At 32.9% G+C, this 12774-nt stretch overlaps 1 protein-coding gene across 1 annotated transcript in view; it reads left to right on the top strand.

The window, feature by feature from the left end:
• The window catches only part of LOC112692129 (free fatty acid receptor 4-like), a 50543-nt gene extending 40805 nt beyond the window's left edge, over positions 1 to 9738 (top strand). Inside the window, exon 4 of the mRNA XM_025566696.1 lies at positions 8783 to 9738. Coding sequence (XP_025422481.1) covers positions 8783 to 9286 — 504 coding nt within the window. The 3' untranslated portion in view covers positions 9287 to 9738. The remainder of the gene's footprint in view (positions 1 to 8782) is intronic.
• The last annotated feature ends 3036 nt before the right edge of the window (positions 9739 to 12774 follow it).

The raw sequence follows: 12774 nt of genomic DNA, 5'->3' as shown, positions 1-12774 counted from the left end.
GATTATTAAGATTTTGAATTGTATGAATTATATGTCTTTGAGTGTAAAAAACAAATATAAGGAATAATATAATTATGATATGTAGAATATTTAGAGATACGAGCTCCTGATCTGATCCAATTTCAGAACATTCAAACGCAGAGCAAGTGTGGTTTAAATAAAATGCAGCACTCTCAAATAAATTTTAGTTGCGTAGGACCGTTGATCGATTCGCACGAATGTGTTACACAGCGCGGTCCTTCAGTTTGTACACGTAAAATAATTCAAACGTAACGAAAATCTAATTTATTGCGTCCATTTAATATTAATAATATCTATATTTATCCACTGGAAGTGTACCAAAATGAAACGGTGAATTTCCATTAATAATTTCGTGTATGTACATAAAGCTGGCTCTTAGTTTGTTATAGTAAATTATATTCCATATTCCGATATTATATAGTATCATTTTCCTTCTGGCTTATTATTATTATTCAGCGCAAAAAAAAAAAAAAAAAAATTAGAGAAAACAAGGGCAAACGTTAAACGATAAACGACAAACGTTAACAAATGAATACATGGTTTGACACACTTCGTGCTTGTTGATATTTGAATTTTTAAGTAAACGAATAAAATACTTGTATTTTTTTTTCTCCAATTTAAGAGTTTTGTAAATAGTTTTGAATAATTTGTAACATCAGAAGACATTAAAACAAAAAAAAAAAAAATAATTGGACATAATATTTTTTTATATTTTGGTTAAACTAATGACTAACTTTGAATTCATAATATTTTAAATTTGCATTTAATGTTTTTTAAAACTGTCTGATTTTTTTTTCTATCAAATAGACTGTGATTGCTTGTTTTCCTTAATTATAAAATACTTCTTAAATATTTTTTTTGTAGCAATTTTTCGTATAAGAGATTTCATCAAGTTCTTATGAGACCGATAACTTTTTTTTTTTTTATAATTTCTAAAAAATATCTGAAAACTTGATGGTATTAATATTACCGTTGTATTTAATTATTTGTTGTTTAAAAATTATACGCTTCTCAAACGGACGACGGTTGCTCATTACCGTAGTTCCCGTGCAAGAGTGAAGAAGACTTCGCATCCGAAAAACGATTTTAAGCGCTTCTCAGAAATAACTTATTTTCATTTTTAAAATGATCACATAAAAAAAATTGTAAGTAATGTTTATCGAGAATTTTTTTACTATGATGTACAATGTCGTTCGAGGAACTGTTAAAGGATAAATAACCCAAGTAGTATCTGTAGTGGGATAGAAAATACAGCATATTACAAAGATCTATGGTTGGCTTTAGTGCTAGAGCCACAATTGCTCGCAAGAAGTAGAACAAATAACAATAATAACCTACGTGACAACTATTGTAAGATGATTTGCGATTATATAATGTTTGTCTTCACTAGCTCTACAGAATATTAGTTCCTAATGAATCCTTTCGTTTGTTTATGTAATGTTTATAACCATGTTATACTCAAAGTTCAATTGGATAATATTTTCAAATAATCTCAACAACGTGCATTACCTTAAACAAATTTTGACAAATCCAGTTGCGTGATAAATAAATTAAAAACAAGCAATTTATACAAGTCTCCAGTTGGCGAACGTGTTATTTTATCCATAAAGTATTTTTGTACCTAAAGGCTGAAAAACATACCAATCATAATTCCATGGAATAACAACGTTGTCGTTACAAATATAATTAATTATATTTTATGAATAATAAAAATAATCGCTAGAGAAAAAATGTATAGAATTTAGAATTAACCTAAACTCTATTTTTATGCACTTTTAAAAACTCATTCACATAACGTTAATTTAAAGGCCGGTTTACACTTATCAAAGTAGCTACGACCGTGAACCACGAATTAGTGGCACGGATTCTACTTTGATAATATAAACACACCACACGTACGTGTGACAAGCTCGTACAAGTCGTGTTTGTCCGATCCGTGCCGGCACGGACATGTATCAAAATTCTCGTACGTGGGGAGAACATTTTATTTTTATATTTTTAATATGTCTAGTTTTCATTCAGTGAAATGTTCATTCATGTTTGGTTCTTTACAATATTAAATTTATTATAATTAATACAATTTATTATAATTTATATTAAATTTATTTAATACAATAATATTTTTTGTATATATTTTTTTCAATTTAATTTTTTACTTGTACATAATATTATAATGGCAAAAAAAAAATGGTCTGAGGACAAAACAATGAAATTTATTCATTTGTACGAAAGCCATGAAATTCTTTGGAATACAAGTATATCTGAATATAAAAACAAACATGCTAGACAAATAGCTTCTCGAAAAAATGTGTCCTGTTTTTGAATACGGGTTTCCAATTTTTTTAATAAAATATTAAAATGACCATCACTCATCCTCATATAGTTCATGAAACCTGGTCTGTCTTCCACTCGAAGCTCCGTTAATAACGTATTTGATCCACCTAAAATATTTCGCCTGGCAACCCAATCTCGCACCCATATTTTTCTTTTCTTTTTACGATTAGAAATAATTTGGTTTGCACACTCTTGAGCTAAAACTCCGCAGACTGATAACACTACGTCTGCCAGTTCTGGTTCCATTTTGGCTACTGATAAATTTACTTGGACACCACTGTCTAGTGTAAACACTGTCATCAGTACTCGAATCAAAGTTACACTGATCCGTGGTTCACGGACGTGGCTACTTTGATAAGTGTAAACCGGCCTTAAATGATTCTAGTCAAATATTTATACGAATTTTTAGTTGAAAAAGGTTCAGACTTAATTTTAATTTTACTAGTAGTATATTTCGAAATGCGTCATTATAAAGAATACAAACTTATTATGATTACACTTTGGTTTTACAACTGCGTTTTAAAGTGTTTAAAACTGACCAGAAAACAAATTATTTTTCTAATTGTTGGATCAATGCGATATAACATTTGACCATTTTAACAATTATACCTTGAAGCCCATGTATAATATAACTTAACTAATTTTAGTAAGAAATAATGAAATACGATAAGACTGAACGACAAACCACCGAGTTCGAACATAAATAATTGTTTCCCGTTAATGACAAATTTATAGTACTGTTAAGCATTAATAACAACAACTCGTTATTATATACGAAATTAGCCGCCGATGGCCATATTTACGTTGGTAAACATTTGTGCAGCATCCTGAAAATCTGATAACAGACTACCATTTAACAGATGTATACAAAACTGTATTTAAGAGGTGGTTCGGAAGGCAATAGAAATACGAAATATTTAAGAGGACGGTAACATTTTTACAGCGATTCTAAATAAAAACCTATCAATTTTTTCGAAGTTTCAATTGACAATTATTTATGAATAATAAATAAATAAAATTATATGAAAAATAAATGTAATATTATAAAATTATTTACATCATTTAGAAGCTTATAAAATGTTTATAATATATTAGTATTTTATTTTACATGGTATTTTGTTTTTGTCCCTGGGCGGAAAAATCTTTAATACAGCTCTGGCTATATAATTACATAATCACCCGATAAGTATGTTGAAACGTGTGGTGAAATTATTCACAAGTATTGGAAACAAATTGGTAGGCAAGTGACTAGGTACATCTATATTATAGCGTATTTGGATACGAGATCCGAATTTGTTATGTGACTCTGGCGTATATCCGATTCTTTTATGTACAATGTGTATATTAGTACACCGTGGTTAAATCTAGTGATGTCGCAAAACAAGACAAAACAATAAATAGTTTATTATTTTTTTTTTTTTTTTTTTTTTTTTTTTAATTAAGAACTTCCAGTATAAACTATTATAGTTCGACAATTAAAATATTGATAGATAACGTGATACAATAGCTGAATTGATAATTAAACATAATGAGTATAATAGTTTAATAATAAATAGTTTATTATTATATTGTCTTGAATAATATTGAACTTTTTTTTAACTATCTCATCTTGTCTTGAATTATCTTGTAATTCAAAAATGTTTATTTCAGCTTCCAGCAATTTAATACATAGTCCAACTAGTATAGTGTTCAAATTTTGACTGAACTACGATCTTTCTCTATCTTCTCAGTTTTATTTATATATACATTAGATTATCCATTTATTCTAAAAAATAATGTACCGAAAATTCAATAACGTCAACATTTTCTCGATTATTATCGGTTCAATATTATCTTGACTTTAATTGACAATACAAAAAAAAAATTAAAATATTTTCTTGAATCTTGACTGAAATATTTTGTCTTGTATTGATTTTTTTGATTATTTTTGGCATCACTAGTTAAATCGAAATCGATTACACGACGGACATTCCGGTGCTGTGTTCGTGGTCGTTCTGCAAACGGTAGTATTTTAATTTTGTGTGTATTTATTAAACACAATTATGTACTTACAGCAAAATATAATAATGCACATTTATCATAATATTGTACGCGTCACGTAATGTGTTAAATATTTGCAAATCTAATTTGAATTCGAATTTTTATCTAATCAAATAAATCGAATCACTCTTGTAGAATTTTTTAATCGACGCGTATATATATATATAGGTAGTGACATATTTTCGGGGGGGGGGGGGCCTGATCTCAATCCTTTCCAGAAGAAAAAAAAAGATTTAATTGTAATAAATGACTCGCTACGAAGACACAGAGATAGAGAAAATTAATTTACATAATGTGGATATAAATAATTCTTCATCTGTATTTATAATAATAATAGGATAATATAATTATTAATTCTCACTTTATATGTATTTTTTATAATTTTATAAAATCACTTATTTTTTTAGAAAAATGTAAATCCCTTCTTCCTTCACAAACAATTCGAAAACACGCCACTGAATACAGGTGTACATATTAATGCAGATGGCACGTATGCAGGGACGTGAAAACGTCGTAATTCGTGTTGAGAAAGGTGCAAGACTGTTGAAAATATATTTATTTTTATTTTCATATTCACGAGTAAAAATAAAGATTTTCAGTATTTTATACTACACAATTTGATTTTGCTATAATGTCGTTAAGAAAAAAAATTGATTCAAATCTACTTTTAATACGACTTGTATTTCATTTCCTCTTCTCACGCTGGTCCTCTCAGTTAAACGCCTGGATAATCAATGTCGCTCTCGTTACTGCTATTTCACTTACTTAAAGCAGGATATAGCAGTGCTACCCTCTATTTTCGAGAAAAATAAAACTCACTGATTTCAATATTGTAGCATCAAACGTTAGTATGATTCCGAATATGAAATCGAAAATATACTAAGTTGATGTTTTCAAAAGAAAAATATTTAAATATTATTATAAGAAAAAGAATTATAAATCATATTATTTGTAATAATTAAAAGAATAAAATATAAATATATTTTTTTTTCATGAACTAGTAATATTCTATTACATTAAGCAACGTGATCCTACAGTGTACAACATTTTGTATCAATACAAATATTATATATAAGTACACTCAGCCACCAGTCATTATTAACCTAACATATTAAAATGTCTTAATTGATTTATTGTGTGTTAATGTTATACTAACGACGTGCATTTCTCTCTCTTTATCTTTGTCGAACACACACTATTTCTCTCGTATATTATAATATTATCCTTGAACGTGTAATAATGGAACCGACGGTTTAACCGCGGCTCAACGGATATGCAAAAGTACAGTTACGTACAGTTAAGTAACGTTAAGTACAGTACGAGCTGCAACCCAGGATATCGTCGGAACGTGTGATACTATGTGACGCGGTTATGTATGAAAGGAGATAGGTTCTCGTGCATATCATTACCATGACAGAACGATCATTTCATCGGATACGACCCTGCTATCGCGACCATGGTATCACATTGTGTTTTAGTCCACACGTATACGACGATAACCTTTCGATCTCTATTTATCCGTAATTTCTACTTTCTCGGCTTACGTTTTTTTTTTTTTTTTTTTTTTTTTTAACGCTTCACGGTATCTATATTCATTCATTGACGCATGAACAAGGTTTTCCAGAGGGTGCTTAACATCCCCAAATCAGAAATTACCAGGACCGGTGTTAGGGGGAGGCAAAACGGGGCATTTTTCCATGGCTTCCCGCTTAAAATTTTCATTGAAAAATATTTTGTACAAAAATCTCATAAGATAAAACATGAAATACGTGGATCACCTGGTTAGTGCGATTTATAGAGAAATCCGTTGGCGTGTAATAAAAAACAAATTAACAAAACACCAATATTGTGTTTAATATGTCATTTCACCGACGACAACCCGTACGGCACGCCGCACAGTATAGAAACTGAGTACATAGGAAATTTATTTTATAGTATTTCTTAAATCACTCATTACTCGATATCGTGTGCAGCTGTCTCCGAGTCTGATTACATATTATCACCTTTAATTGCGGCCTACAGGCTATACAGATGACTATTGTTGTTGGTAAAATAAATTTTGCCCAGGGCATCGCAAAAAGTAACGCCAGTCCTGGAAATTACCACCCCCGGCATGTTTTGAGTAACGAAATACTGTTTAAAGATGATTACTTTTGCAATTACGAGAATGAACGTATTCCTGGAGTTTGCAATGGTAATACAACAATAATTTCAAAGTAATATTTTCGTATCCTCATCGCTGTAGATATCCGTATATTTGGTTCGCCTTATTTTACCTTTTTTTTTATAAACCTAACGTTGATTTTCTTTAATGCTGTAATATTTTGTTGTGAAATTAAAATATCTTACGTCAAGTAGATGTAGTGGGTGTGGGAAGAGAGAGGGTGGGGAACATCCCACGGGTTACCTAGGGAAAATAATTTTAGCGTTCCCAAGTTGCAGACTAAGTATACGCTTATCCTCATATACAAGTACTTATGTACCTACCATACGGCTATAGTCGTAACTTTTATGCGCTTCCTCGTATTTTAATGCCGTCAATACTTAACAGCTCAACGCGAAATATGTAATGATCAACATAATATTGTGTTATATGTATGTTATATATTATATATAGTGGATCTAGATCACTTGAAAGCCGTATCATGGCGGTGAGAAGTCAAGGTCATCAGAGGAACGTGATTTGTTCAAGAAGAAATTTTGAATTTAATTAAAAACTTATATATATAAATCGTATTCAACTCATGAATAAAAAATAGTACTCATGTCGTATTACAAATAGAATAAGTTCAAACTCTAATGAAAAAAATCCAAGCAACTAATAATATTCTATCCCGATGTAATTTAAATTCACTTTCAAATAATATATTATACAGTTATTAATGTAGAACGCTCAGTAAATGTACAAGTACTATACACGTATAAAAATATGTATATCATATTCGTAATTTCAATATTCTGTTTACTCTTACCCTTTACCATGTTGTGCAATTGTTCAAACATTTCATGCTATTAGAAAGTTTGCGTTAAGTGCGATTCCAAATTCTTATCAAATAAATATTTTCGAGTATTTCATTTTAATTTATATAAATTATTAAAAATCCCAAAAGTGCCGATATTAAGTATATTATAATATTAATGACATAAAACATAATTTTCGTTAAATCAAAGTGACAAAAAAATAAGTGTAGCTATATTAAGCATTTTTAAATTTTTAATTTCTATTCGTTTCTGCAGATTTTATCCTTCTTTTTACATTTTTAGTTACAACGAAAATTAAAGTTTTCCAATACATTTTTACTATGTGTTATATCTAAAAAATAAAATAATCAATCATTTTTAAATAATTTATGACATACAAAAAATTTTTTAGAAGAAAAAAAAAGATGAAAGTATTTGAGAAATTATAAATTCTTAAAAACTAACCGTAATTTGTTTTTAACATATTTATTGTTCGTTCTTTTACTTTTCATTCCTTGCACTTGAAAAAATTTAATTGAAAAAAGTACACTTCCATAAAATAACTGATGATTATTAGAGGCAATACAGGGAAAAATTTCGGGAAAATTTGAAAAAAGTTAAAAGTTGATAAATAGCATGTTTTATTACTCATTGTATATTATTTATATATTTGCAAGTACCAACTTTGAAATAACTATTAGGGTACATTTGTAGGTCAAATAATTTTTTATAAAACGATAACTGGTAATGAGCTGACCACAATAATTAATTACTAAATATTTCAGAACTCAGGCGTCCCTGCCTCTTAGACCACACATCTAGCACCGTTACTTAAGATGTTGCTCGACCGTCGCCATCGCGTTCCCGTCAGTGCCGGAAAGAGGGTGGATCAGAGACAGTGGCACACACAAGATTTTTTTTTCGAGGGGGGGGGGGGGTCAAGGTAAAAATATAACACATTTTACAATTAACAAAATTATGCAAATCCTCAATATATTTTGACTTAAATAATAGCATTGATAATAGAATAGACTATTCTATAATCAATGATACTAGATATTAAATACTAGCTCTTCATATTTCAAACTTGTAAAATTTGTAAATTTTAACCTAGACATCGAAGAAAATTTCGTGGGAGGGGTGGGGTTTACAACCCCCCCCCCTGCGTGCGCCACTGATCAGGGAGGACTAGAGGCTTGGGGCCCGTCGTCTTATCCATATTTTTATCGTATTAAAGTGTGCACAAGTTGTGCGTATACAGCATAGCCAAACAAATGTAGGTAAAAGGGGATGGTAAACCGATCAGCCCCAGGGCTGTCAATGGTTCTCACCGGCCCCGGTCCCTGCCACTCCATCTGGACACGGCCTCGATGCCACTACGGCGTTTCGACGATTATTGTACGCATAACGTGTTCGATTTGCGCAGGTGTTGGTACGGCACGAAGAGCTTAGGTACCGGAAGCACGTGCACGTGGTGCGCGTGCTGCTCATCAACGTGATCGTGGTGCTGGTCATGTGGCTGCCGATGACTGTGGTCATGTGCCTGATCTACGTGGACGGCAGCCGGGACACGGAGGACACGGGCTTCTTCCTGCGGTCGCACCACTTCATCATGGGGCTGGTGTTCGCGCTGCTCAACACCGTCGTCAACCCCATCCTGTACGGCGTGCTGTCCGAGAACTTCCGCAAGTGCTTCGCCCGGCTGTGGTTCATCTCGAAGCGCCGGCGGGCCGTGAACCGCGAGCTGCTGGAAAACATGAGCAAGGGCGGCGGCGGCGGCGGCGGCGGCGGCGGTGGCGGCGGCAGCGGCTTCAGGACGCCCAGCAACGGCCACTGCAACTCGATGATGCGGCCGTGCAGTTCCGCCTCCGTGGTCGAACTCCCGGTCACCACGGCCGGTTCGTCGTCCGCCACGAACGAATGTTGGTGAGCGCGCGCCGACCCCGCAGTCCCCGCCGCGACCGTGTACCCTCCTCGTCGCTCTGCGCCACCGGCCAAAAATTCATCGTCTCTCCCACCCCCTTCCCGCAAGCGCTCGCGTCCAATCGAGGCACTTGTACGGGAACCGCTGGTGGTAACACGGCCGCCGCACACGTTCCGCTGGGTTCAGTAGGACAGTTGTGTCCGCACACTTACCGGGAAACGCGATCACCGGCGTGGTCGTTTCTTTCGCTCTCTCACGACCCGATCCTCCCGGCCGGCCGAAAGTGCTCGCGATCGTCGTCCGCCGTACGGCGCACGGTGAGCACTGCGAACTTTCGCGCACCGCAACCCGGCCGCAGCACACACGGTCGTAACGCGCTCGAAGTCGATCACGCGTTCCGTTCACCTGACCGCCGTCGATCGACGCGACACTCGGACACTCGGCCTCCGAGTTCGAGCGCGCCGGCGCCGCCGCCGCCGCCGTCGTGTTGGCCATGACCTCGGATGATCTCACTCCTATATACACATGTGTAATACACGTTTAATACAGTTATCGATGTGTATTACGTTACAATATAGAAATATAGACTACGCGTCTCGCGCGACGACATACCTAATGGTTATCGATCATTATTTTTATTATTATTGATGCGGTAAGGATCCTCGATGTCCTTTAAAAACAGATTACGATTGTTTATTATTATTGTTGTTATTTTTCAACGCGTGTAAGTCGTACACGTTCGCCTGTTAGTGCCCCTCGGTCCGTTTGTGTTTGTGCCGCAACGATCTTCCCAACGTAAGCCCGTGTTTTCTCTCTAGATCGAACACCAACTGTTTTATTCATTTCTCGTATCGTTTGCAAATGATTTTTATTTTTTTCGAACGGTTCGAACGCACGGACGACGACAGACCAAAGTGATTTTTTTGTACTTGTGTTTTTTTTTTTTACCACTGTACCTACCTTTATTATATTATATCATACTACTCTCGACGTAGAGCTTTAATATTATGTCATTATTTATATTGCCTGTGTATTATGTGTAGACTTTTTTCTACCAGATTGTTTTTACCGTACATTTGTAAGACAAATAATGTATATAATATGTATGCATACAGAATTGTGAATATATTAAAAAAAAAGTGTAAACGAGTGACGAGTTTTCATTCGTTCGATCGCGATTCATATGTTTAATGAGTCGAAAGCATAATTCATGAGTGAACACAGTTTGAAGTTCAAACGTACAGGTGTAAACAGCTTAAAAAAACTAGTACCCATCTACTTCGAAGTCGTTGCCGCTTAAAAAATATGTACGGTGTTCCGTGCGTAGGATTTAACGGTATTAGTTCAAATTTTAGAATAATAGCATATTGGATCATTATTAATACAATTATTTGGATTACCGATTATTTATCATGTCATGACTTGACATTTTTCTCCTTTGTCGTATGTTATAACATGTCCTTTTCTTTTCTTAAGCCGGGTTCACACTACACCATCGTCTTGTCGTGTATTGTAAAATGACATTTTATTTGTAAAATAATTATCTCTGATTGGCTGAACCCTGTGGTTACAATTTGGTATACCGTATAACAAATCACATGTTACCTCAATAACCTTATGTTACCGTAAAATTGATTTCAGCCAACTTTTGAACGTGTGGTAACTGATTTTAAAATTGATAATTTAATGTTCTATGATATCATGATACATAATATTATAATATTCTTCAAAGTCGTGGATGACATTCTCGTGTCATTATAAAATAAAGAGTAATAAGTATTACTTTAAATTACTTTATATTATCTGATAAATACCTCGGTTATAGTTGTAAATGTCTATAACCGTAGCAATATCCGTGGAAGATAATACCACCATTACTCGTTCCACAACCAAAAATTTTATGATATAAGATAAACAAAAATTGATACCCGTGATCAAATTGAAATATTATTGAATTTATTATCATATTATAATGATAGACTAGTAATTTATATTCTTAATTATTTATACATTACATTTTTTAAATAAATTAATGTATCATATTCAAAAACAATACGAGCCATGGGGGGCGAATTCCCTCTTCCCCTCAAAAACGCCCTTGAATAATAGTACCCAAGACCTTTTTCCTTATGGTTAAGGACATTGGAGTGTGTGTGTGTGTGTGACTCCATATCACGCAGTAGGTTGAGTAAATTTTCACCCCTAATCTATGTTATAATATATTCCCCGATCGGAAGTGTCTACTTAATGTACTACAATGTGTATTTTGTAAAATGTACTAAATATTGTTACTTAAAACTCATTGGTAATATCTTAGAGAACACGTTAATCAATATATGAGTAGCAAATAATAACTGTAAATTCTGTTCATATTAGAATCTCAAAAAATACATTGCAGTAATTATATTGCAATTAATAAATACATATATACAATGGCACCATAGACGTATTTTTCAGATGTTATATTAATAGTAATATACCCATCCACCTCTCGAAAAACTCAAAATTTAAATTAACTTTATTTGTTTCATTATTTATTTATATAATTGGTATTATACAAATATTAGCACAGAAATAATATAAAGCATGAATAACACAATTTTATAATTTTTAATTTTTAACAATAATAATAATTAATATGTCTCAAATTTATTATTTTAATTTATATGTCACAATATCTACTCACCCCTTATTTTGTAAGTGGTTTCTGGGTTGAACTTCAAAAGTTAATTCCCTGAAACAATTACGTTTTAATGCGTCATACAATCATCAGCATGTTATAACTATCTGTAAAGGAATTTATGATCCTATAATTTAGCTAAGCGTGTACCTATTAGCATAAATTGTAATTTACGACATCATACCCCCATTTACCATACACTCATTGTATTTACGCGTGTAATTTATTATTATATTATATTAAATGTGGGTACGTACAAACAACACATGGTATTATTATCAGTATTTTGATTTTTTTTTTCAAACAAAATTATAAAATGTGATGAGGACTAATATACAAGTCTACAAAAATTAGCAATGGGCACAACGTTTTAAAATTCACGTCACTGTTTGTATGCAAACATATTATAATATTAAATTGTTGTACTTCTAAATAATATATAATACAATCTGGTGTGCATACATTGGTAGATGGTATGTGTGTGTTTCTTTCAATTATTATTCACGTAGGTATGTTTCATAACAAACCAAACTATTTTTTTGTGCGACTGTGCGTACAGATTTTAAAAATCGCAGTATAATATTATACACATAAACTGCATTAGTACATACTTGTATTGTTATCCTATATCGTGAACAATTCAATGGTTAAGCGATCATGCACACTTTTGGTTTGAGACAAGTAATGTTATAGAAACATAAACACCGTTTTATCGATTTAACCATAACGCACGTTTTAATGTATATTATTAAAATATAATGCTCAGGACATATTTTGATGAATTACAAGCAGAATAGGTAAAACATGTCGGTAT

This window comes from Sipha flava, unplaced genomic scaffold, assembly GCF_003268045.1.
Source record: "Sipha flava isolate LNK unplaced genomic scaffold, YSA_version1 70_pilon_pilon, whole genome shotgun sequence".
In the NCBI taxonomy this organism is placed as follows: Eukaryota; Metazoa; Arthropoda; class Insecta; order Hemiptera; family Aphididae; genus Sipha; species Sipha flava.
The sequence above is the reverse complement of the archived record's forward strand: the minus strand, read 5'-3'. Positions and strand labels throughout refer to the sequence as shown.